The 27494-nt window shown below is 36.8% G+C and overlaps 1 protein-coding gene across 3 annotated transcripts in view; it reads left to right on the forward strand.

Annotated features, from left to right (window-relative positions):
- The window catches only part of PUS10 (pseudouridine synthase 10), a 62848-nt gene that overhangs the window by 21035 nt on the left and 14319 nt on the right, over window positions 1–27494 (forward strand). For all 3 annotated transcript variants that reach the window (XM_081069042.1, XM_081069041.1, XM_081069043.1), the window contains 7 exons: window positions 13037–13071; window positions 16301–16412; window positions 18578–18639; window positions 18943–18988; window positions 21106–21170; window positions 22582–22667; window positions 23745–23870. In XM_081069042.1, coding sequence (XP_080925168.1) covers window positions 13037–13071; window positions 16301–16412; window positions 18578–18639; window positions 18943–18988; window positions 21106–21170; window positions 22582–22667; window positions 23745–23870 — 532 coding nt within the window. The remainder of the gene's footprint in view (window positions 1–13036; window positions 13072–16300; window positions 16413–18577; window positions 18640–18942; window positions 18989–21105; window positions 21171–22581; window positions 22668–23744; window positions 23871–27494) is intronic.

Here is a 27494-nt window from a genome sequence, read left to right on the forward strand (position 1 = left end):
TGCTTTCCAGCTTCCAAATAGTTGCTATTCCCCACACTCTCACTGTTCCCATCCTGGTGGATTTTATGCACTTTTAACAAATCTCTTTACTGTTGTTTTAGAGGATTAACAAAAGTTCATCCCTGAATTTAATCTTCTCTCTTTACCTACAAGTCCAAATATATTTATTTATTTTTAAGATATAATTTTTGCATTTCTCATTTTAATTTTTATTATGATTATGTTATTTTTATTTACTACATTAAATCACCAAAACCAAAGTATACTGACTTGTTTCTTTCATCTGTGAGGTTATAAATACTTTTTTGCGTTATAACAATCGTAGTGGAAAGCTATCAATTTAGTTTATATTTTACAAATTAATTATACAGAAGAATATGAAGAGAAAACATATGAAAAAATATTTACTGCAGTTAATACTAGGATTCACACCCAATGGTGACCCTTAGAATGTCTGCAGATTTTTAAGGTTATGTAACAGAGTGGGTACATAAAATACATTACCAATTAGATTCATGAGTATATTTAACAATTTTTTTAAGATATATTTTTTTTTATTATTAGGGAAGGGGAACAGGACTTTATTGGGGAACAGTGTGTACTTCCAGGACTTTTTTCCAAGTCAAGTTATTGTCCTTTCAATCTTAGTTGTGGAGGGCGCCATTCAGCTCTAGGTCCAGTTGCCGTTGTTAATTATAGGGGGCGCAACCCACCATCCCTTGTGGGAATCGAACCTGCAACCTTGTGGTTGAGCTCTCCAACCAACTGAGCCATTCTGGAGCTCGGTGGCAGCTCAGCACCTTAGTTGCAGGGGGCGGAGCCCATCATCCCTTGCGGGAGTCCAGGAGTCGAACCTGGCAACCTTGTGGTTGAAAGCCCACTGGCCCATGTGGGAATCGAACCTGCAGCCTTCAGCATTAGGAGCATGGAGCTCTAACCGCCTGAGCCACAGGATCGGCCCCAGTAATCATTTTTGACATGTCATGTACTTTAGGTCTTTTTTATTTGTTTAGTTATTTTAGCCTCTATTTTTATATCATATTGTACAAATTAGTGGTATGAATAGCTCATCACACTGCCATTCTCTAGAAATGTACTTGAAATTTCCCACACACCAAAGCTGTGATTTTGCTTTTAGACAGATCTTCACCAAATTATTCTTAGGAATTGATTTTGCTTTTAGACAGATCTTCACCAAATTATTCTTAGGAATCTGTGGTTCCCTTTTTCTTCTTTCTCTCTCACTGTCTCGATCTCTGTCTTTCTCCACTCCCTACTACTCTCTCCCTCCTTTTCTCACTCCCTTCCTTCCTAATACTACATCAAGTGTCTTAATAAAGATATTAGCAGGATTTACACTGGACAGGGTTTAAGGTCCAAGGGCCACTGCCGTTCTCCTTTCGTCAGTGTCGTGCTGCATTTTGTTGTTGGGTGTATGGTCCAATCTGTCTTGCTCACTTACTTTTATGTCTTGCTCACCTGTTAACCAGCATTCATGGCTAGAAAATGGCCCAGTGCAGATGCTGTTCCAGTCTTAGATTCACAACAAAATTTTTAAAATATCACCTTCTTTAAACTTTTAGACTAAAACTAGAACTGAAAGTTTGGAAGGGACAAGGGTTAAGGAAATCCCCTTTTATGTTCAATGTGCTTCAAGAAGTAGCTTAATAGATTTTTTTTTTAATTACTAAACAGTCAGAAGACCTATATTATAAAAACAACAGTTAACATTTTTTGGGGGTAGAATATCTCATTTAAACTTCCAATTATACAAGAAACAGCATTCTCCCTGTTTTGCAGATGAGGAAACGGCACCAAAAGGACACTTAATTGCCCCATAGCACTACTTGCTAAGTAGGAAGAGAACTTGAACCCATTTCTTTCTATCTTGGAATTCCATATTTTTTCCAGGATACTTTATGATCTTTTTTCCATCTTGGTTCTGACTACTTAGGCAAGTCCCTGGAAAGAAAAGCAGATGACAGGCACACTAACCCTCAACAGATCAGAGGATAAAACAGATCAGTTTATCCTTTTCTTGGAAAGAATTTCTTTGAAGTTTTTAGTGGATTGCTTTTATAAATTTAGAAAGACAAATATCAATAGCTTGACATATAACTTATTTTTCAAATTATAATAAAATTCATTAATTTGGAGAAAGATTTTTCTTTAAAACAAGGTGATGATATATGGTGTGTGTGTGTTTTACAGTTTACAGAGCATGCATTCATTCTATCATCACAACATCTCTAAAGGTAGCTATTGTATTGATGGGGAATAAGGTTTACATTAAAAGAAATGGGCAACTTTTCTCTTTGAATTGATGAAAATTTTGATAAGCATTTCCAAATTGCCCTCCTAAAAGATGTTACCAGTTTACAACAGTTGTATGGCAACTTCATACCCTTGCCCAACTGGGAATTATTATACTCTTTTGTATTTTCTAGCCTGCATGCAAAAATTGTCTAGTTTTAATTTGCACTTATTTGATTTTCAAGTATAGTTTTACATCTTTTTATATGTTTACTAACCGTAAGAGTTTCTTCTTATCTGGTTATTTGACTTTTCAAAATTAATTAGTTAAGAGCTCTTCGGACATAATGGTTATTAATCTTTAATCTATTTTATTTCTTCCAGCCTGTCATATGTCATTTACCTTTGTTTATGGTCATTCAACAAACTTAAATTTCTAATTTTTTCCCCCACACCTTCCTTATGCCCCACTGTCCATGTCTTTGGAAACTATCTGGGCCCAATTCATAACCTCTCTCCAAGACCCAGACCATTGTCAGAGAAGACCTGGTCTCTACTGGGTATCCAGACCTGGGGATTGGTTAGCAGTATTCTTTGAATTTTTCTGCCTTATTCCTGGATGGAGAGGTAGTGCTTGGAGTGATGGGCTTTACAGAGCATTGCTGGAGGCACATTTCTTAAAGGGGAAGCACAGTCTCTGCTTCTACTTCCCCACCAACAATGCTTCAGACCAGGAGTGAGAATTTATTTTAATATACTAGCCAAGTCCCTTGTTCCCTCTGGCCTCAGTTTCCCCATCACTAAAGGAGGTAGGGGGTGCTGGATTACATGTTTCTAAGAGAAACATTCAAGAACACAGGGTCCTTATCTCCCAGTGCTCCCCTGAGGCCCGGCAGAGCTGAGAATAAGCTTCAGCGATGACAGAGGCCCTGGAGAGCAGAGGGAGACCCTCAGGAGGGGACCTCTTTCTGTCACCCCTCTCCCCATTCTATCCCATCGCACCCGAACTCACTGTACAGCACTCCCCCAGGAGGTAAATCTGGGGTGTCCCCTAAGGCCAGACTCTTGAAAACCGTGTTCAAGCTGGTGTGCTTCTGGGCAGAGGAACACAGCTTTGAGAAGGAGGCAAGGGTTATTTGGGTGCCCTGCTTGCCGACCACCCTTCCCGCTGAGCTCCTAGAGCTTGCCGACCGAGGACCCTGTGGCCCAGAGCTGCGTCCAGTGCTAGCTCCTTCCTGATTGCCTCCTCTCAAGGAGTGTACGTCATGTTGTCCAGGCCACCAGAGACAAGGTGGAGGAAGAAGAGCCTGGTTAATGCCCCAGCACAAGGCTCCATGCCCTTGGAAGCAGAGCTCCCCAACAATGCCTGTGTTCTTAAATTTCTAATTTTTATGGAACTTTTTCTCTAGGAACCAATTTCTCTACATTTAAAAAAAATTCCTTGTTTAGGTCTTTCGATTGGTTGTAGTTTTTATCTTACATTTTATAAATTTATTCCTATGTGTTTGGGTTTTTTTGTTTTAACATGTTTTCATTTTAATTGCAATTTGAGTGGGATTTTTTTTTCCATAACATTTTCTATTTGGTTATTAGGAAAGTAAAGTGTATGATTGTGTGTTGATATTTATCTCGTAACTTCCTAACTTACTAGTCTCTATTACTAATGCTAGTGGTTTTGTAGTTGATTCATCTAGGTATACAATTATCTTATTTACAAATAATGATAATTATTATATGTATGTGGGTGTATGTGGGTGTATACATATGTATGTATGTGTGGATCTTATCTCATAGAATTGACTAGCATCTCCAAAGCATGTTACATGTTTTGTGGTGATCCTGGTGACCTTTGTATTGACCCTCAGTGACAGAAATATTTCTACAGTTTTAATATTAAGTGTACTGTTAACTCTTTTCTAGTAGGTATTTTTTATGTATTTAAGGAAGTTTGGTTTTATTCCAAGTTTAGTAAGTTCTTAAATCAGAAATGAAGGGAACAGGTAGTAAACTGACTTTCTATGTGGAAGGACCATATATAATTATCTGAAAGTTTTTCCTCAGAAACTATCCAGTTTCTCCAAAGAAGAATCCTCTAATCCTTCAGAGAAAGGTATAAGCTTAGCTGCCTGAGTACCCAGAGAAGGGTAGGGAAGGGACTGCAGACTGAACCCTATTCAGACTGAACCCTTCTGTTTTTCCTTGTAAGCCTTCACTCCAGCCATCCTCTTGCGAGGGGCTCCTGAGGGTAGGTACCATGAGTTCAGTTTACCAGAGTATAAACCTTCTGATCTTGCTTCGTGTCAGGGAGGGGACCTGGGAGTCAATGTGTTCCTTCTACAAGCCTTTGACCACTCCCCCTCTGTAGCCCCACATTGTACCCTCTGTTGTTTTATGCCTCCAGTCCTCAGCTTTGCTGATTCGGATGGCAGTGCTGGGATCTCCTTTGGCTCACACTTAGGGATCAGCTTCCTGGGCTCTGCTACTTTTTACTCCTGTATCCCTTTTCTGTCTTCATATATCGAGAGGTGGGGTGATGAATTGTTTTCTTGTTTCATTATAGGTGGAGTTTCTTTTTTCTGTTTCTCATTCTCTATCTAATTTTAAGATGATTTTTCAGAGGACAGGTGGGCAGAAAGGGCTTCCCCCCCCATCTTAAAGCTAGAAGTCTGATGATTTTATAATAACAAATTCTTTTAGTATATTTAAAAATAAATATCTAAACAATTAATTTAAAAATAGTCAAATAATTTCTTATCCTTAAGAATATATTTAGTGCAAATGAAGTTCGACCCACAAAATGATTCCAGTCTTGTAATTTTCCTGTGATAACTTGGACTTATTTTAAACTAGTTCTCTTTATAGAGTTTTTGAGTTATTTATTGAAGTGACTTTTTTCAACATTGTTATATTCTCAGCAATTAACAATTAATATGTCTCCTTGGAATTTCAAAGCTTAAAATTTACTTTTAAAAGCTGTTTTTCTTGGTAGTCGTTTTGAAGTGAACTTGTATTTGTAATTTTTGAAATTGAGCCAGTTGATACATTGAAGTCTCTTGAACCTGCAAGTTCACTTTATGTTAACTGGTATTTCAGTGAGGATGCCAGTTCTCTAAAATAAAATTCTAGGAGGAAATACATTTGCGCCTTCTCAGCCAAACCCAGTTGTTAACAGATATTTGTTGAGATGCCTTTGCTTTACTGATGTTACTAACTCTAGAGTTACCTGAAATTCAGTTTTCAAGTTATCCCCTTATTAGCGTGTGACACTAAAGGACAAGACTGAGCCATATCTGTCCTTATGTCTATCCCAGAGCCATTCATTCATTGCACTTGCTCAGTCTTCTGATCTGCCTCCCCACCATCACTCCTATCCCACCTTCCCACCCCCATAGAACTTCCTCTTGTGATTATTTCCAATCAAATCCTTCAGAGCTAGGCAAACATCAGCACCTAGAGTATTGCAAAATGCAATAGAAATTCTCCTTCTTAAAATTCACAACACAGAAATAGCAATTCTACTAGAAACTGGGACAGTTGAGCTGCTGTGCAACCTAACTTTAACCTGCAGATTCGGTCTATATTTGCTGATTTATCTTTGCTTTTCCCCTTGCCTTCTCAAAAATGAAACGTTCAACCTTTTTAATGCTGTCCAACAGTAGTAAGAAGAGCTGGAGTTAAAAGGTCTTATGTCTCACTTCCTTTTCTTTTTTCTCAACCTTGTAGGGAAAGATAATGTAGAGATTTTGTAGAGGTTTTTATACAGAGCTGATATAAGTTTTATTCATCATAAGAGACACCCAGACTCAGTCTGTTAGTCATTTCATCACAGGTCTGACATCAGGGACTCCAGGAAAAGAAGAGTGGGATTGAGGCAGGGAGGTGGTGGAGGTGAGATGTGGAAGTAAGGAGACTGGGGGTGAGAAGAGTCTTTAACTCAGCTACCCTGTTTCCCCGAAAATAAGACCTAGCAGGACAATTAGCTCTAATGTGTCTTTTGGAGCAAAAATTAATATAAGATCCAGTCATATTATATTGTTATGTTATCTTATATTACATTATATTATATTATACCCAGTCTTATAGTAAAATAAGACTGGGTCTTATATGATTTTTTGCTCCAAAAGACACATTAGAGCTGATTGTCCTGCTAGGTCTTATTTTCAGGGAAACACGGAGGGTGGTAAGAGTCCAGCATTGGTTATAGGAGTGTACTGTCCCATCCTCTCTTACCTTTCTCTTTCTGTTACCACACTTGACATCAAACCTGACACAAGGTGAGGAGCGGGCCCTGGAGGGGTAGATGCTCAAAGTTGTAGCAGACTGGGGAGTGGGGAGGAGGAGGAGGAGAAGGAAATCTTAGGCTATTGTACTGGGTAAGAAAGAAGAGGGAAGAAGAGTTTTTATTGTTACTAACTTCATTATTGAACCTAGTTCCCCATTGGCTATTTGTGTACAAGAAAAACACATAAATGTATATATGTATGCATCTGTGTATGTTGGGAGAAGAGGGAGCAGGGGTAATAACCCTAACTGCCATTTCCCTGTTGTCATTTCCCTGTTGGTACAGGTCTATACAGTGGTACCTCAGTTTTTGAACATTTCCATTGTCGAACATTTCAGTTTACGAACGCCGTAAATTTTATGGATCTATGGTATCATTAGATAGTAAAATTTATGGTAAATTTGCAGTTTTAGGGGTTGATTTTGAAGGTCTGGATTAATCCATTTTGCATTACTTTCTATGGGGAAACCGTGCCTCGGTTTTTGAATGTTTCAGAACTCGAACGGTCTTCCGGAACGGATTACGTTAGAAAATCGAGGTACCACTTTATTTGTATTGTCTTGATTACAAGTGAGTCCAAGAGATGTGTAGGATTCAAAGGACTTTTGTGTTTTAAGGGCATTATTGGTAATTTAGCAACTCCAACATCACTGCTAATCACCAAGTTTTGTTGGCTGTGAGCTCATTATCTCTTAAAGCTGCCTATTCTTCTCCATCCCCATCAGCACTACCATAATAAACTATTACTTGCTTGAATTATTGCTTTAGTTTACCACGTCTTCATTTCCCTTAGTTCCCATTTTCCTCCTCTAATTCACACTGCAACCAGAGTAGGCATTCCTGAAGACAAATACGACAAATATGTATTTGTCGTAAAATCCTTCTGTGGCACTGTGTTGCTTTCAGTGAAAAATCTAAACCCCTTAGCCTGGGTATAGTAGTTCTGTGATCTAAGACCTGCTTCCTCCTTTCCACCCCCAGCCACATGTCCTCAGCTCCTTAGGGACCACTGACTCATAGTTCCCAGAACCTTCCTGATGCTCTCTGGTGTTTGCACCATAGGGTTTTCTTTACTTGGAACATACGTTCCCCATTGTACCCAGTTAATTCTAAGTTACTAATCCTTCAGAACTCAGATTATGTGTCACTTCTCTTATAAGACTGAGCTGAGGACATCTTACATGTTCCCTCTAAATATATCCCTGTCATAGCTACCACCTTTCAGTATTTTTATTTTTATCAATATTATTAATTTTTATTATTAAAGTTTATTATCCTTTTACTCCCCTTTATTTTCTCTTAGTTCGTAGGTTCCCTTATGGGCAGAGACTGGTCTTTCATCTCTGATTCTCAGTGAGGATCTCACCACAGGCAGGTACTCCCAAATAATGAAGCGTTGAGCCCCTTCATGTTATAAGTTGAGAAACCAAGGTGCAGAAAGATAAGACACCACCTTGCAAGTGATCACACAATATTTAGAGGCAGAGCCTGCCTTTTAGTCTAGTGTTTGTTTCCCTTTATCAGAAATTACAGACTCAGGTGTCTATAAGGGCCAGATAGGCAGCAGATATGAGAAAAGTAGACTGTATTTTTCACAATCATTCAATCATTCTTCTGGAACATGTGCTTTTTTTCCCACTGTTTTCCCAAGTATGATAAAGAAATATTTTGAAGGGAAGTAAAGAAATACAAGAAGTATTTTATTTTCCTTTTAAGCCATCACATGAGAAAACTGATAGTGTGAAGATGATGGTTATACTGGGACTTAGTGAATTACAGAGGATCAATGTTTTTCTTCTTTGTACTGCCATGGGACGGACTCTGTGGATACGTAAATGAGGCATTTCTCATGTTAGGGTTTTGGTCATTGGATTCATGGCCTAGCTTGACACACAAAACCTGCTAATCTTTCCGGTTTCATTTCTAGCTGGTGAATGTCTGCTCACATCTGTGCACACATATGACATGCCCTAAGCTCCAACTTTCCTTAACTGTAGTTCCCCAAAATGCCATTTGTAGTGCCTCTCTTACTCTCTCTGTCCTTCCTTCCTGCCATCTCAATCGCTGGCCATACATCACCTACTCTCATTGTTTGATGCTGGCTGAGCACCCACCCTCAGAACTCTAAGCTCAGAAGCCATTCCCAGTCATAGGCTTTCCACGGTGTGTGTGTGTGTGTGTGTGTGTGTGTGTGTGTGTGTGTGTGTGTCCAGAGTATACAGGCACTTGAGCAAGTATGTCATTCAACTGTCCCATTTAGGACTTGCTTAGAAGTCTCTACTAAAGGAGAGCCCAGGATTAAATTGTGTGGTTCCTGAATATTCAGGAGGTGACATACTGCCTTTGCTATCAAATTTGATTCAACTTGATAACATTAATGCCATTTGGATCTGTTGGGGAGAAAGAATTAAATTGCTTACTCTAGAGAATGATTTTTTCCCACTGACTAAGGAATAGACATTTATTAAAATTATCGTGGTGACCTGAAAGGAAAAAATGTACTTCTTTTTCCTCAGCAGAAGCAGGTTGAAGGCATTATTAGCATGTGGTAAAAATGGAATAATTGAGCAACACTGATGTCTTTGGGATTCAGCTTCCAGCCCCTGCTGTGTGATTAGTTCTGTCTAACCTGATGGCATGCTTGAGCAGGGAGCCTGCAGAGGGTTAGGAAGGAACAACCCTTTAGTAGCTCTCAGGTACAGTAGACATTTAATTTAATTTTACATGTTACACATAGTAATCTGGTTTCCCTTGGCAACCTCCAGTTCTGCCCTACTTTATAATAAGAGGATGACAGGAAACATTGCAGACTTCATGGCATCACCTGGAAGTGAATGTTGAGAACAGAGTTTGCCTCAAAAGAGGAGAGGAAAAGGTCACTAAAAAAGGACAGCAGAGTCTGAGTCCCCTTAAAGAAGGGACAGATAGTTCTCTATAGCTCAGATACCTAAGAGGATTTCATTGATGAGGAAAGTTCCAGAACTACCTGTAATAGAGGAGTTTGGCATTTAAGGGAAAATATCCCTATATTTTAAGGGATAATAATTTTATTATTTATGAATTGCCTTGAGATAAGGTTTTAATTTTTAAACAACAATAATAGCATTTATTAAGTATATGCCAGGAGTCTTACTTGGTTCCTTACATACACAATTTCATTAAATCTTTACAGTGTTCCTGCAAGAGGAGTATTAATATCCTCTTATAGATGACAAAACAAGTATTTATTGATCTCTTAAAGTATGGAAGCCAAAAGTATGGAAACTTTGACTACAAGGTTTCAGCTTGAGGAGATCATTATTCATTTTTTCTGTGATCTCCAAGTCCTATAAGTCTGAATAGCCTCTATTACAAAACAGTATACTAACTATGTCCATTAAAAAATGACCTTTAACCATCCAGAAAAGCTTAAATTACCGTCCTCTGTTCTAACTCTCATTTTACACATTAGGAAATTGAGTGCCAGAAATTTAGTGAAGCCCAAAGCTAGGTCTTCTGACTTCCAGTAGATTGTGTATTAGATTGGTGCAAAAGTAATTGTGGTTTAAAAGTTTAAAAATAATTGCAAAAACTGCAATTACTTTTGTACAACCTAATATTATACCAAGCTCATACACTTTCAAAGAGGGCTTGAGTAAATGGAAGGAAAGATGGAACGGGTCTGTAGTACTATCAATGGTACTAAGTTGAACTAACAAAGGAAACAAACTAAAAAAATCAGAAGGTACTGAGGAGACATTTAGGCATTGGGAACACTTCTAGTTCTTACCTAGCTAGTGATTAATTTATTCTATTTGGCTCATGTCTGAAGGAAGTAGTGCACCTCATGTTTCTAAATAATCAAATGAGGTCTGACAATTAAGTTTGCGAACTTGCCACCATGCGCTTACATTGGCAGCACTGTACAAATAGCTCGGTAAGGTTTGATAACCTTGGTCTCACAGCTATGTTTGTGTCGATGTATAGCAATGTCTTTCTGAGTGGCGTTCATTATTGTTGCATGTTTTTGTGTGCCGACACAAGAATGTCTGAGCTTGAATTAGAGCAATGAACAAACAGTAAATGTCTTGTTAAACTTGGAAAGAGTGGAAATGAAATCAGGGGCATGTTAATCAAAGTTTATGGGGATAATGCCATGAAGAAAACTGCAGTGTACAAATGGATTAAACGTTTTTCTGATGGGAGAGAATGTGTCACTGAAGAAGAGAGGTTAGGGTGGCCAGTAATGAGCAGAACTGATGAAAACATTGCAAAAATTCATTGAATGTGCGCCAAAATCGTCAGCTAACTGTGAGAAGCATAGCAGACCAAGTAAACATCGATAGAGAAACAGTAAGGAAAATCTTAACTGAAAATCTTGAGGAAGGTGTGTGCAAAAATGGTCCTGAAGGAGCTCATCGATGAACAAAAGCAAAGGAGAGTTGAAGTTTACCAAGACCTTTTGGAGAGGCAAGATGATGTTTTGGGCTGTGTTATCACTGGTGATGAAACATGGGTGTACCAATATGACCCTGAAACAAAGCGTCAAAGTGCACAATGGAAGTCAGCCAGTTCTCCAGGACCAAAAAAGTTCCTTCAGTCCAAATCAGGAGTCAAAACGATGTTGTTAACCTTTTTTGACATCAGAGGGATTATTCATTATGAAATTGTACCAACTGGACAGTTAACCAGGTTTACTATTTGGAAGTGCTGAAAAGGCTGTATGAAAAAGTTAGATGAAAACGAACTGAACTTTTTGCCAACAATTCATGTCTCTTGCGTCACGACAATGAACCAGCTCACATGGCACTATCTGTAAGGGAGTTTTTAGCCAGTAAACGAATAACTGTATTGGAACACCCTCCCTACTCACCTGATCTGGCCCCCAGTGATTTCTTTCTTTACCCGAAGATAAAGGAAATATTGAAAGGAAGACATTTTGATGACATTCAGGGCATCAAGGGTAATATGACGACAGCTCTGATGGACATTCCAGAAAAAGAGTCCCAAAATTGCTTTGAAGGGTGAAGTATGCGCTGGTGTCAGTGCATAGCTTCCCAAGGGGAGTACTTCAAAGGTGACTGCAGTGATATTCAGCATGAGGTAGGTATGTAGCACTTTTTCTGGAATGAGTTTGCGAACTTAATTTCAGACCTCCTAAGTCTACAGAAGTATCTAGTGCATTTGAAGTTTAAAAGGACAGGGTCCACCTATGAACTACCTATATGCCCTGTGTGTGTAGATGATAGATAGATAGATAGATAGATAGATAGATAGATAGATAGATAGATAGATAGATAGATAGAGCTAGGTCTTGAGATGGATGTGAGTGATAACTGGCCATTTTTGTGACGTGTAGAAACAGAGACTACATGTATTTTATTGACTTACACATGTATGCTTCTGTCTTCTTCACAAAATGCCATTACTGAGGCAGGACATGTCATTACCTTTCTTTAAAGTGAAAGCTGTGGGGGTCTAACGACAAACTGAGACATGTTAGTGTCACACACTTATTAGTCAATGCATTTTATGTGAATTTCATTTAATCCTCATAGCAACCGTGATTATGAATGATATTTCTTCATTTTAGCAATTTTTTTCAATTTTCTATTAATCATTCCCAGAACATTCTCCCTAACATTTTATTATGAGAATTTTCAAATATATAGTAAAGTTGAAAGAATGGTATAGTTAACACCCATATACCCACCTAGATTCTACAATTTACTTTTTTCTATATTTGCTTTATTATATATCTAGCCATCAATTTTTTCTACCCACCCTTCTTAGTTTTTGTTGTATTCCAAAGTGAGTTGCAGACATTAGTACATTTTACTCCTAAACACATTGTATATATCATTAATTCGATAGGGTAAAAATGCATTAGCCCTATTCAAAGAACAAAAACAAAGATGGAGCGATCAGATGGCTCAGTTGGTTACAGCGTGAGCTCTGAACAACAGGGTTGCCGGTTTGATTCCCATGTGAGCCAGTGAGCTGTGCCTTCCACAACTAGATTGAAGGACGACTTGGAGCTGATGGGCCCTAGAGAAACACATATTGTTCCCCAATATTCCCCAATAAAATTCAAAACAAAACAAAAAACAAAAAGAAAAATTGAGACTTCAGTTCTGTTTTAGGCACATAGTATGTACTCAGTCACTTTGGGCCTTTCCCTATGAAATAGTAGGATATTTTAAGAATAAATGTAAGCTACCCATGTTAAAAAAAAACAAAAAACTTGTACCTCATTAATGAGAAATAGAAATCTGTAGGGAGGTGGGGGATACCCCTGCTGAATTCCTAAGCCACAGCAAGCCAGCATTGAAAGTGGCATCTCACCTCATTTCTGATTTTAAATGAGGTTGAGGTCACTGTCACATTTTTGAACACTAACTTTTCTCCCAAAAAGGGAGTTTGATTAGCAAATTAGTTAAGCACTTTAGTAATGATATTGGAACTTAATTTCAATAAACATTTTTTCCCTTTTCTTTCTGGGTGTGACTAAATTGCCTACAGCATGCTGCATGGTTGCTGGTAAAACAGGAAATGGGGTAAGTAATTTAGGTAGGGAATTTTTACTACCATTTAAATATAAGCTACCTGATTCTTAAAGTACTTTTACTACTACTATTTCTTTTTTTTAGAGTGAGTTCACTAGCTACTAGAGAACTTGGCACAAAAAAATTTTTATTGTATAAATTTAGATGTCAAACTTATTTGTTTTATTTACATAGCATATTAGTAGTCTATAAAAGTGGATTCACATTTTTGTAGATTTAACCTGAATGTAAATGCATACTTTATATTTATTAGTCACTTATATAATGTAGTTTGGCAAGTTATTTTAAAAGAAGAAATTTTATACTGATCTTAGAAACCAAATTATGAAATTCATTATGCTATAAAAAAATACAAAATAAAATAGTGAAAGCAGAACAGCAGTGAGTTTATACATAGATAAGACATGGAAAACATAGGTTCACAGTCCTTAACCTGAAACCCTTCAGGGCCAAACGTGTTTGATTTGGAATTTAGAATCGTTTAGATTTTGGAAATGTAAAATGGTGTTAAATACCATATATGACATACCTTTCCCCTCCAGGACCTGGAGTGGAACAATATAATCAAACACATTAATATTTCTACAGTGAAACATATGAATATTCACACTAAGTTTGATAAAGTCTCTAAACAGCCTCACACATTTATATCAGGGTTTCATTGCCAACTGTGTTAAGAAAAATATCTTTAATTTTCTGGAGCTTTTGGATTTTGAAACTAAAAAGATTTATACCAATATAACAAGGGCAATGTGACTGTTGGACGTTCCTGTGTACTCTAGAGAGAAAACTCCAGAGAGAAATTAGAATCTCATGCGTGGTTAAGTGATTTATGAAAAACAGTAATTGGTTTGGCTTTTTTTATTTTTTATATTCACATCTTTGTTTTTAAAAGGGTATTACCACATATTTATCAAAAGGTTTGGGTCTTAGGTTATGTTAAATTAGTCTCAAATGCTTGTGATTCTGTCATAATAAAATGTGATCCTATGTTTGAGAAATTTTTTAGTGTAGTCAGGACATGCTATTTTCTAAATGTTTCCAGTTTCCATCCACCTTGCTTGTGAGTTGTTGTTTTTTGTTACTGAAGAATTTTAAAATAAGCCTAGTTTTCCCCAAAGATATCCTATTCATTATAGAGCTACTGGCACAGAAAAAAATATAGAACACTAACCTTCTTCCTTAGTGTCCCTGGTTCATTCTATGTTTAAAAGATTGTGGAAGAATTGCCATTAAAGAATTGATTCAGGGTATTTAGAAAAAATTAATTGTGTTGGATATTTTGGTTAATCTTTGTCCTAGATGGTTGTCACCTTATATCTATAGCAAAAGTGATTGTAATTGACATCCTCATCAGTAGTTACCTGACAGAGAGAGGGAAATGCAGTTACTAAGTACTAAATTGGAGCTGCATTTACCTCAATGACTGCTAATTCTTCTAAAGGACCATCAAGCATATGCTAAGGATCTCTGTGAAAACACTTACCCTAAATTATATTAGGAAACTTATTAGCCACATTGAACTTGCAGGATTGAAAATCTGGCATTTTAAATATTGTACTTTTACCTTATATATAAGGTTAAGGTTTCCAAGATGTCTGTTAACCCTTTCCTCTAGCTCTTCAATCTGGAAAGAAAAAATACCTGTAGTTGAAGTTTTTTAACTGGACTGAAAAGCTCTAAATATACTTCTAAGACTATGAAGGATTTAAAATACCTGTTTCTTTAAATACGCGATGAATAATGTTTTAACTCATTTTTAGGATTCACTTTTGCTGCAATCCTTTGTTATCTAGAGTCTAAACAATTTTTAAATAGTGTTCCATTCTTGTGTTTTCTGTTTCAACGTTTTATCCTTTAAAGTGTATTCTCACTCAATAATTATTTGCTTTTCAGCTGTGATGCTATTTTATACATATATCATTAAACTATTGATGATATTAAACTAATATTAAGATAGTCTTTTAGAATACCTAAAATGTTTCTGGTATTTATAGAATTAAGAACAGTTTATGAAGCTCAGACACTTAGTGTTTGAATAAATTCTTGAATGTAGAAAAATAATTTGATTATTTGTCAGATATAGGGCTTATCTGGGTATTTCATTATTAAACCACAATCCCAAAGCATATGAAAGCATTCCGTGTAACCAATTATATTCTCAGCTGGATACAGAATGCGTTAGATCAACTCTTTTAATTTGCAGTTTTAGAGGAATAGTGGTTTTGATATATAATTTTTTTTAAGTTCAATTAAATTTAACCATTAGCTAAATTATTTTTTTGTTGTCTACCTGCAATTAGTCATGTCTTTTAGTCTTGAAGAATTAAATTATAATGGATATTGACTATAAGTCATTTCCATCAGTGAAAATTAGACATTTAAAGAAATGATTCACAAGCTGGCCCTTTATATCACTTGTTAAAAGTAGCCCTGTAAATAGCCAGCCATAAGACTGATTTGAAGTTTTAATTATTTGAATGATGTGGGCTTGTTAGTTTATTAGTGATATTGCAGTGTTCTCAGTAGAGTAGAACAGTTTTCATAATATCATACCATGTTTTTCTTTCCTCTTATCTCAGTTCCTTTCTATCACAATTTTAGGTTACACACTAAAAACTAGAAATCATAATTGGGACTTCCCCAAACCTATTTATTGGCTCATGAGTAAATTTGGGGGGAATGTCAGATTTTTATTCATATATTTATATTAAGTTGAGCATTTCAGAACATTGATACTTTAGGATTTAATATTTCTTCTTCAGCAGTAAAGTAGAGCTTTTACATCAATTCCCCCAAAGTAAGCCCCATTATCCGGAAGAAAGTAGATACAAACATTTTTAGTTTGGATGAGATTATTGTAATATGCAGTTTTATAGTTTCTGAGTAATAAATAATCCTCTCTATTCTACCTTTCTGTTTTCTGATGTATGAATTCTGGAATCTGGCAATTCTAGCTCAGAAAAACTCACTAGTATGCTTTTGTCTTTGAAGCTTTAAAAACTGTCTTATATGCCATTTAAAAAAGCAGTTTCTTGATTCTATTAGAATGTAAGGTCCATGAGCTGTTGAATTTTTGTCTGCCTTGTTCTCTGCTTTCTATCTAATGTGCAAAATAGTAGGCACTCATTAAATATTTTTTAATAATTGCATAAGCTCTAGCCTTTAGTAGAAAAAGTGAAGTTTTTCATGTCAGTGAATTAATTTTTATTTTATTCAGAAAGCAGAGTCTGTCGCTGGGAAGAAATGATATAATTCAGCTAAAAGAAGCCTACAAGTGGATAACTCATCCCCTGTTTTCAGAAGAACTGGGTGTTCCCATTGATGGAAAGGTATTGGGTCATCAATACTGTTAATTTTGTTCTCTGGTTTTACTTCATTATATGTCAGAATTTTGGTTAGCCAAAAGAATCTTCTCTTTAAATAATCCAGTGAAGGATTTTTAAGCTTTTAAAATATTAATTTCTAGTCTTAAATTGAGGTTATAGTGTAACAGGTGCAGTGTACCCTAATTGACCTTAAAAGGTTAGAAATGAACTATGCCTTAAATATATATTTTAATTGGAGAGACAGATTTACTGATACAGAGCAATACATAAATAACTGAGCAACTGTAGAGTCAACTCTAGACTATTTAAATTTGGTTATCTGTGGCTTATCTTATTTTCAAATATGCAGACAGAATCTACTCAACTATAGTGATCAGGGACTCAGTCTCTCACACCTTGCTGGTGTCTCAAGTCCCTCTGTTTAGTTTTAGGCAGCGATTGCCTTTGAAGCCAGAACATTTACCTATTCTTGAGCAGACCTTGCCTCAGTCTTTAGAATGGATTGAATTTTTAGGGAAGAGCTCAACAAGTTTCTGGATGTGGAAACAGGACCTATTCCTAGCTCATCTCATCATTTTTCTTGAAGGAAATTACCTGAATATCAGACACATCCTTATTCAAGTAAAATCACAAAACCATCTTTCAAAGCTAAATAATTAAAAAAAGATTTTCACTATTTTGAATTATACAGCTCTGTTTCCCTCAGTTAGTAAGAATATACTCTGACTGCCCTTTAAACTGAATACTGAGAGAATAGAAAACAAAACCACCACAGACAGTATGAAGAGGAAATGAGGTAATGAAAGTACTTTGGAAATTAGAGAAGTCATTGATGCAAAATATTTTTACCTCAAATTTTAGTTTTGAAGCACAAATGATTTTTCACATGTTGAAACAGAACAGAAAATAGAAAACAAAAGATGATTCAGGAGGAGTGAAGTTTTCTTGAGTAAAAAGAATATGTTGTAATTTTAATTTTACTTTGTAGATTAGAATAGAGAGCAAAAATAAATAAATAACTATTCACTATTATGATTCTAGAGTAGCTAATAGGCTTGCTGATGATCCAATGCAATCCATAAATACAGAACTCAATAAAAAAGATGAAATTGTTGTCTAGTATGACATTTCTATTTTTTCTCAATGTAGAATTTTGTATATTCTCTGTGGAAGTTAATGTACACAGAGTATGAAATTTTGCTTTTTTGTATACAAGGATGTTCATTGTAATATTTTTAATAAGAGAAAAATTTACTATAACTTACATGTCCAACAGTCTTTGAAAAGATGTCCATGACATAAAACTAATTGAATAAAGCAATTATCCAAAAGTATGTTTTATATCCTAAGAAACATGTACTGTACATTTATGTTTATATTCATAAAAATGGCTTGAAAGAAACATGCCAAACTGTTATTAATTCTACCTCAGTAGAGTGGAATTGAAAACCCATCCTGTATTTGCTTATTTTACAGTTTGTATGTATCACTTTGATAATAAAACAAAAATTAAGATCTCTCTTTTAAAACTCAAATCCATTAAGAAGTTTGAGCACTTAAGAAAAAGCCTTAGGGTAGCCGGTTAGCTCAGTTGGTTAGAGCGCATTGCTCTTAACAACAAGGTTGTCAGTTCTATCTCCACATGGACCAGTGAGAGCTGCGCCCTCCACAACTAGATTGAAAAAACTACTTGACTTGGAGCTGATGGGTCCTGGAAAAACACACTTAAATAAATAAAAGTTTAAAAAAAAGCCTCATACAGAATTTTTAAGCAAGTGGATAAATGTTTTTTTGCTTTATTGATAATTCTAGTCATAGTATTGACTAGAGTAGTTCTTTATTTCTTTCAGTTATCTATCTCCAATTCCATGAATTCTGATTCATCTTTACACCTAAAATCAAAAATCATACAAATGTATCTTAAAATTTCTTTTGAACTTGTTTTTTGGTATCCTCACTAGTGCTTGAACTTGTGAAGTTAAAAAAGAAAAAAGACTATTTCCTTTACAGCTGCTTTGTGAACAAGCTGATTTGAAAATATAGTATTTCTAGTTTTTGTTGTCACTCTTTCTGAGCCAATCTTTGAGAGTTAATTTCTATTTCCATTCATAAGTTGTTAGATGTTGGTTTCCTTTTGCTCATTTTTAAACTGTCTTTATAATTTTTAGAGCTTGTTTGAAGTGAGTGTGGTCTTTGCTCACCCAGAAACAGTTGAGGATTGCCACTTCCTGTAAGTTGCCCTGTAAACAACAATGTCAATTGTGTAACATTGTTAATGCTTTTTGGTTTTCATGAAAATAGTATTACTCCACTTTCTAATGAGTATATCAGAATTTGCCATGTCTTTGTAGGTTTAAAATGTGCTCTCTAACATAAGGGTCTAGACAAACCAATGTAGCTCATATAGTGATTTGTTTTGTCTGCTCCTGATATCCTCCTGAGTTCGGCAGCCATGTTGTATAAAATATATTTGAATTATATCCACCCCAAAATAAACTTATTAACCTTTTATATTAACTTAAATTTTACTTAGACGTGCAGTATGTCCAGATTGTTTCAAGCCAGCCAAAAACAAACAGGTAAGGATTCCTGCTTCTTATTTTTTAGTGAGTTTTGTCTGAGCTGAATATTCAAATTAACAACAACAAAAAAAGGTATGCATTAGAAATGTGGCAATCTATTATACTAAGAATCAGTCTTTAAATCTTTCCATTTGCTACATTTTTTTTTTTTTTTCCAACTATCAACACCTTTGCCTCTGGCTAGAAAGTCATAGTAACACACAGACATTCTCGTGTGTGTGTTTGTGTCACTGTCTGGGTTGTTCTGATTTTGTTGAATTTAGAACCAGTTCATCAATGATATTTCTGTTACCCCTTTGTGGAAATTAAACTTTTAGATTTTAATTCCCAAAATTACATCATCTGGGAAGACCAAATGGTAAGTATCAGCAGTATTCCAAACTTTTGTCTAATATCCATTTTCTAGCAATTGGTGTTTTAAAATATAATCCAAAGTAAATTAAGTTATGTAGGACAGTCCTGAATTCATAAAGCATATTTCAAGCTATATTTGCAAAAGTGTGTTTTATTCAAACTCCCCTTTACTGATGTGAGCTAGTCTTTATGTTAATGATCAAGTTAGTTGGCATGTACTTTTAGTTTCTATTATGCTGGGATAAAATGGGATGGTACAATATTAGCAAACTTTCACATCCCAGTTACTTAGTTGGTTTTGTACAGAGACTCAGGCATTTCTACTTTTCCTGACATCCATTTTGCTGTTCTGCTTGTTAAAAAGAATGTAAGTTTATTGTCAAAGATATTTCATTTGGTCTCTCCTCTTGCTTTGGCTAATTGCTGGGCCTTTTAGAATGGGTGAGGGTGGAAGGTTGTGACATTTGCTGAATGCCTGTGTAGAAATAATTAGAAATGGAGACCAAGCCTAAAGCTGTGCTTCCCTCCTTTTCTCACGTCATGGTACACCTAGAACATTATCACGTTTGTTCAGCACCCTGAGGCTAACAGTTGAAGTTGCCCTAAGTTGGAAGAATATGCCTGGGGGTTCCCACTGTCCCAGGCCCTGCCTCTCGGCCCTTGTAAAATAAAGGGATCGATATCTTGGCACAACTGTATATAGCTCACTCCTTTGTCATACCATCTGTGAAGCTCTGACCTAACGACCTGTAAGCCATATTTATACAAGTATTGATGATCTAGTTTCATTTTTGTTATCTTTGAGGAATATACAAGTATCAGCATTAAATAATAGAATAAGGGAATTTTTGTCAAAGTATCATAGAGACTACATGATTTGTCCAGTAACTGTTGTATAGTCTTAATTGTAGTTTTCCTGCCTTATAGCTGGGAGTAAATTGAATGACCTTTCCAGATTCTTTCAGGCCTTATATTTCATATCTTAACAAATAGGTCCTTAATTTTCAGTTCTAACCCTATGATACCTTGATAAACTGTTGAAATGCCTACATTGTGCCCCTTTTCAGTCAAGTATAATTTTTTTATAATAGAAGAAATAATTGTGATTTATCATAGTAAGCCATGTATATATGCACCAATTAGTTCTAGTATGTCTACCAGGCGGTTTAACTTATTTTAAACACCCCAAGGTGGGACATTTGTTGTAGATGCCCTTCTATGCAGTATAGTGGATTTATTTTCTTTGTGGCTGGTGAATAGTGCTGAGTTACTACATGCCAGGGCAGGCGGGTTGGCTCTGTTTTACCCCTTACCCTGGCAGCCAACTCCTAAATTATATATTGTGGCCCGTGAAGGGACATAGGGAAAAAAACGTAGATGGATCGATGTAAATTCCTTTTGTGGTCTGGGAAAAAATATTCAAAGCACATTTCCTGCAATGTCATCATTTTTGTATTTGAAGATTGCCACATTTTGAGGATAGTGGGACAGTGAAATGAGGAAGACATGTTCTGCTAGCTAGGTCTACCTTGTATTATGGACATAGACCAGACTGAAGAGAAGGGTGTAGGGGTGTACCAACTGCAGAACTGACAGTGTGAATTCTTACATTTTATTTATTTTTTGAAGCATTAAATATTTTTCCCTTTTAAGTATAGTTTAAGATGATATAATTTCTCCAACCATGTTCTGTGTTTCACCTCGGATGTTTTCTTGTCTAGATGATAAAATGTCTTTTCTTTTCATTTTACCCTATGTAGTCAGTATTCACTAGAATGGCAGTTATGAAAGCTTTGAATAAGATAAAAGAAGAGGATTTCCGCAAGTAAGTAGAAATATAGAAACAAGGAAAAATCATGAAATTTTAGAATACAGGGAATGTTAGCAATAATCTGGATTATCTCTAAGACAAAACTGGATGTATTTCAGGGCCCAGGACTGTGCTTAATCATCGTTATACCCCCAATCCCTGGCTCAGTACCTGGCATGCAGTGGGGTTCAATAAATGTTTGTCAAATTAATATTTGAATTTATGAATCAAGTTCAGTTTCTTTATCTTTTAGAAGAGGATATTGAGGTTCAAATAGGGAGTTGACTTGCTTAAGATTTCAACTGGGTAACAGAAAGTAGTGAATTTAGAGCCAGTTTTCGTGACTCTCCAGTCCAGTGCTAGTCCCATTATGTCCCTAATCCTGCATTTCATAGTATTATCTGCCTCAAAAAAAATGGGAGAAAAAAAGCTCAGGAGTTTCCTCACTTGCTATAATAGGCTGAAATACAATAAGCTTTAAATTTTAATTCTCAGTGTGTTTGTTTTATTTAATAAAATATTATCATAGTTATCCTTCTAGAATGTCCTTGAATAAATTTCAAACAATGAAGTTATGAGGAAGGTGTCATATATTTTACTGACTAAAAATGAGTCTCAGGATGGAAATATTTTTATTCAATTTTAGACAGTAAAAACAGTTACTCTCTACAAGCAATAGTTCCTGAGTTCATAAATGATTTCTTTGTTGAGACATCTTGGGAAACTTTGTGAAATTTTCAAGCCAACCATTTTGGATTGAGTCCACATCTAGTCACTTACAGGTAGACTCCAGTCTATACCTCTGGAAATTTCCAGATGGTGGGCAGAAAATAAAGCCATATACATTGATCTTCCCTGTCTGTCCTCCATTGAAGTTTCTTAACTGAAAGGGCAGAGTCTGCCACATTCCACTTTTTCTGGCTGTGTGGTCTGATTCCCAAGATCATAGTTGGAACGAGAAGAAAAAGAATGAGTGAAAGGGAACGTAACCTCCCTACAGGTGGGACTTATGTGACTAATCTCACTACACACCAGCTTTACCCAAATGATTGAGGAGTTTTGTAAGCTAGCAGTGTTGAAGGATAACAAAATGGCCAAAAAACCTTGAGAGGCTTCCACTTTGTATATATGGGTTTTTCTCCCAAACCTCAAGGCTGTTGGAAATTAACATCTGGGAACCTGAGGTCTCCTGAACATGGGAGATAGTAGCAGAGCACTGATTTACTTAGTGCATTCTCATGTCTTAAAAGTGGTACTCTAGAGGCCTAAAAATCCCTATGGTTCCGAAACTTCCAAGTTAGGGAGGGGCTTAGTCCTTAAGAGACTCAGGCTGTGTGTGTGTCTTGGATAATGCTGATCGTCATAGTTATGTGGTTCAATATTATGTCTGGAAAATGGTAGCTGTAAAATTTATTTTGTTTTGCAGGCAGTTTCCTTGTCCTCCAAACTCACCAAAGGCTGTATGTACTGTTCTTGAAATTGAATGTGCTCATGGTGCTGTTTTTGTGGCTGGTAAAATATTTAGTCTAGAATATACTTACACTGTCAACTTATTCTCCTTTCTGAGAAACTCATCTGATTCCTCCTCAGTTTCCTTATTACTGTTGTTATTAGGTTCTGATTACTTAACTCTTTTGAGAACTAGAACCGATGGCCAAGCTCATTTTAGGTTCTATAAGCATTCCTAGGGTCATTCAGGAGATCTGTTATTTGAAATGCCGTGCCGAAGGGAAATAACACTTCCCAGGTTTCAAACATTTTCATCAGAAATGGCCAAGTGGAAATATGGGTAGATGTAGAGACCCAAAATTGGTCAGGAGAAACATAGTTGTGGAGAGGATTTTTTTTTTAATAATAGGAAAGCCAACTTGAAGAAATAGTTTTATTATCTGCAAAATGACTAAACACTTGGCTTCTGCCTGAAAAAAAAAATTGTTACATTGACTTTTCCAAGAGGTAATCTAGCAGACAGTCTTTGTTTTGAAAGCTACAGCTGTTTTATAGTGATAGCTGAAATGACATTGATCTTAAGTCTTGACTATAATACCCTGCCCTGAGGTAATGAATAAAAGCCACGTGCCTTAGGGTAGCTTTATTCATAAAGCAATGAGTCATATTCTGTTAGGGTTTTTTTTTATTATTATTACAAAAACTTCAAAATTTTCTGTATTTGAACTCTTTGAAATCTACTATCACCAATGACTATTATATTGAAAGTATTATTAATCAGGTGTAAAAGCAGTCGTTGCTGTTTTCTCTAAATGATCTGTGGCGTGTTCTGTAATAGTATAACTTGTTCAGTCAGCCAATCAGATTAACAAATACATTGAGCATTCCCTTAGAATTTATTTAATGATTCATATCATGTCTTTAGCCATCTCTTCTATTGTTACCTTAAATATTTTCATTTAGTTATCTATGTGTATGTGCTGGCTCCCAAATTAGATTGTAAGTTAATTGAAGCCTAAGCCTTGTTTCGTATCATAGGACCTAGGATATTAGCATTCAATAAGTAGTTGTTGTTTTTCTTTTTACCCTACTGTGTTAATCGCATCATGCCATCCAGACTACCTTGTATTTCTTTTGCAGGGAGATATAATAAATACTCCAGGAATCTACCACAAACTCCTTGGATAATTGATGGAGAAAGGAAGCTGGAATCTTCAGTGGGAGAATTAATTTCTGATCATCTTTTGACAGAATTCAAAGCAGAGAGTAAGTGTTATAATATTCGTATTTTAAATACATTGTCATTCGTGAATAGATTTCTTAGAGGTGGCGGGAAAGATTTCTGTATTTTGTAAATCACCACCAAGTCTGGGCCCCTTGCCTGGCAGCTTTCCATGAATAAGAATTATCATGTCTTGAGCTCCTCTGACTGGGCTGGATTTGAGCCAAGTTGCCCAAGGATTTCTTTCCTCTTTCAAGATGATTGATCTTTCCTGGGCAACTTCAAAACAGTTGAAACTATTTTAAATGAATGAACTTAACCTCTGACCTTGGGACACTTCAGCCTCCACTCTTTTGGGGAATATGAGAAAATTAAAGTACACTTCCACATTTAGTACTGGTTCAAGAATAATTATTGGCAAATGCCTGGCTTCCATCATAACCACTAAATTATCCTGGGATAAAATTGAAGCGTAGAGAAAATAGACCAACAGCTACCATTTACAAAGACTTAATGGTAGTAGTGTTATGTTTTTAATACCCTTTCCTAGGCAAAAGTAATTGCGGTTTTTGCAGTTTTTAACATTTTAAACCGCAATTACTTTTTCACCAACTTAATACTAATGAGCCCAGGTTTGTGGGATGAGCCACAGCCTGTCAGGTTGATGTTTTCTTTGTCTCAATAGGCCTGTCAGGTCAAAGGCAGCATAACAATTTAGGATTCTACTAGAGGAAAGGGGCTAAGATTTCAGTCTCAGGAAATCATGTTGAATGTCAGGAAAAACTGTAGGCAGTAAGTAAATCACTCTTAAAGTAGGTCTACTAGCATAATTAGAACACCTTTTTCGAGGGACCAACTAGACATCCATCTGTCTCTCTGAAAAGCCTGAAGACAAGCCGGCTTTAGGAATAGGAAGCAGATGACTGAGATGAGCTATGGCTGGTCCTACCAGCTTTCTGGCTTGTCAAGAAGAAAGAGAAACACTTCAAACCACATCCCTCTTGTAGTTTGCTGCCTCCGGGGTAGGTTTTTTAAGGGTCTTTAAAAATTGCTTACTGAATGAAGAAGAAAGTAACATGCAGGGTCTCTGCTCCCACTCCCCGCATAAGAACCCAGGATATGGTGAGGCCAAAAAGGAACAACGACTGAGCTGTGGATAGAGGGTTCATACCACTATATTCTCGCTCGTGGGTGGGTTGGAGACAAAGGAAGCAGGAGCCACACGATCTGCAATCTGCAGTCTGCTTCTCTGCCAACCAACCCACCCCCCCAGTGTAGCCACTGCAGTGATATTAGGTGGCTAATGGCTAACCGGTAACAGCAGATGGCCATCCACTTCCCGAGCCAGCACCTTTCCACGTGAGGCCAAGAGCCTGGAAACTGCTCTCTGGGACTCTGTCCCCACACCTAGCAACCTAATATTTTCCAAAATCTTAGCAGTAAAGACTCTGGGTTATTGCCATGACCTTTTACCTACTTAGTCTAATATTTACACACTGGTTATCTTATGAGACTTATCTAAGTTACGAAGAAGTCAAAGTAAAGCTTTGGCACCCGAAAGTCTCTTTCAAACTCTCTTTGGGGCCACCTTACTCCCTTTCTTTAAGAGGATTCAAGAAACTTTCAGTTCTGATTATTTGGGTCTCAAGGAAGACCCCATTATGAGTAGGGCTGCTGGGGGCTCTGAAACAGCTGTATGTTTTCTCCTTGTAATCTTCCTAAAGGTAGATTGTTGTCATTTTTCATTTGAGGGAGAAAATTTGTCCCCACACTGAAAGTAAATAAAACTGTGTTTAGCATCAATAGTGATATGTTGAAGAAATTTCCTGAGAGCTGCTCTGGGTCCCTGTGCTCTCACACTCCTTTTCAGGGGGTAAACCCTCGCCGTTTGAAATGCCTGATTAATAGCATCAATACGCTAAACTTGTGCTTCTCAGATACATTACTTGTTGTTTCTGTGGTTCACATCTGACAACTCTGGGAAGATGGTTCTGACTATTATGCCTCCAAGTTTTGCAGCTCTATGAAAATAAACCAGTATTGCATGAAGCAGCCTAGCTACTTATATAAAGGTTCCTTCCCCTACATGGGAAATGCAAATTTGTTTCTCAGTCACTTCAAACTGGCACATCATATTATGTACTTGCTAATTCCCTAGTTAACGAGTAAGAAACTTTGAAACACTCTTAATGTGTCTAAGAAATTTTCCCCTGATACATTTATTACTTCACTCGTTAAATAAGTATTTGTCATATCAGCTCCCTGCTGAAAATTGGCAATGACTAGTTACAGGATCAAGTCCAAGCTACTTAACTGGATAGTCTAAGGTCTTCCTCATCTGCTCTCTGTCCATCTTTCAGTCCCATTGTCTGTCTGCCCCTGGGTGCGAGGGCCACTGCAGACTAGCTGAACCACTTATGCAGTTCCTGATAAGTCTTACCCTTGGCTTTGTATTTGTTTTTGAAATACCTGTTCCTTTGATCAGAAGGCTCAAAGAATTCACAGGATTTAGAAAACTCAACTAAGTTTTAAACATGTCTTTCCTAATAGTTAAGGCAGTGGCTCTTTTTCCTGTTTTTGTCAGGTATTATTCATAATGGCATACAAATAAAGTTTTAAAGTTTGTCCCCCAGAGTATTTCTCAATGTAGGGTCCAAATGTGAAACATTTTTCTAAAAGGTATAGTAAACACCCCTATTCCCTTTGTCTGGATTGACTGTAATGTTTCTCTGGACTTCTCAAGAGCCTAGCTTTCCACACCTCTTTCTTGTTGATGGGCTGGTATTTGTGGAAAGTTCTATGGACTCACTAATGAATGTGAGGTTTCTAATCTGACTGAGCAGTCACTGGTAGAGCTTCTCTGTGTCCTGCTCAGTCCCTCCACTCCCACATCTCGCAGGTTATGGTTCAGCCATTGTGAACACCCTGGTTTCCTGGCATTATAGCTGGTTTAGAGATGGAGGTAGGCAAATATAAGACAAGCCACAGCCCTACGGACTCAGACTTTTTCAGCTTCCCAGATGCCATTTTGAACTCTCCATCCCTCGTTAGTGCTACTCTTGAGTCTGTTGACTCTGCCTGGAAGTGACTAATGTTGCTGTGGATTTGTTAGCAGCTTGACAATGGAGTGTAAATGTGGAATGGAGGGTTCTTTGGGACTTAATGGTCCATAGAATCCTACTTTTTTTTTGTTTTGAATCCTACTTCTTGCCTGGCCTAGATTTTCCACCTGGAAAAGAGCTGACCTTGCGCCTCTCATGGCTGCCCACTTGGCCCATCCCCAGGTATAACACAGCACAGGTTCCCCAGACTTATGAGCCTAACCAGCAACTCGAATTCTAGACCTACCATGGATATCTAGGCCTTACCTAGCATTGCTTCTCTCTGTGAGACCCACAGATTTGGGCCCTGGAGGGCAGAGAGGAGCCCACTTCACCATGGCAGTGTGTGACACACAACAGCTCAGAGCCTGTGTTTCCAACAAGTGTTGGCCTTGACTTGCTAATGGGATTTCTTAAAGGTGAAGGAAGGGTGAAATCCTACTGTCTTCACAGCTAAACATCCTAGAAAGGAAGGCTAATCTTCAGTATAGTTTTCATATGACTTTTAAAGCTGTTTAGCCTTCCTTTTTCTAAAATCTACATGGAAACTTTGCATATAGAATCTTT

The sequence above is a fragment of the Rhinolophus hipposideros genome (assembly GCF_964194185.1).
Source record: "Rhinolophus hipposideros genome assembly, chromosome: 12".
Classification (NCBI taxonomy): domain Eukaryota; kingdom Metazoa; phylum Chordata; class Mammalia; order Chiroptera; family Rhinolophidae; genus Rhinolophus; species Rhinolophus hipposideros.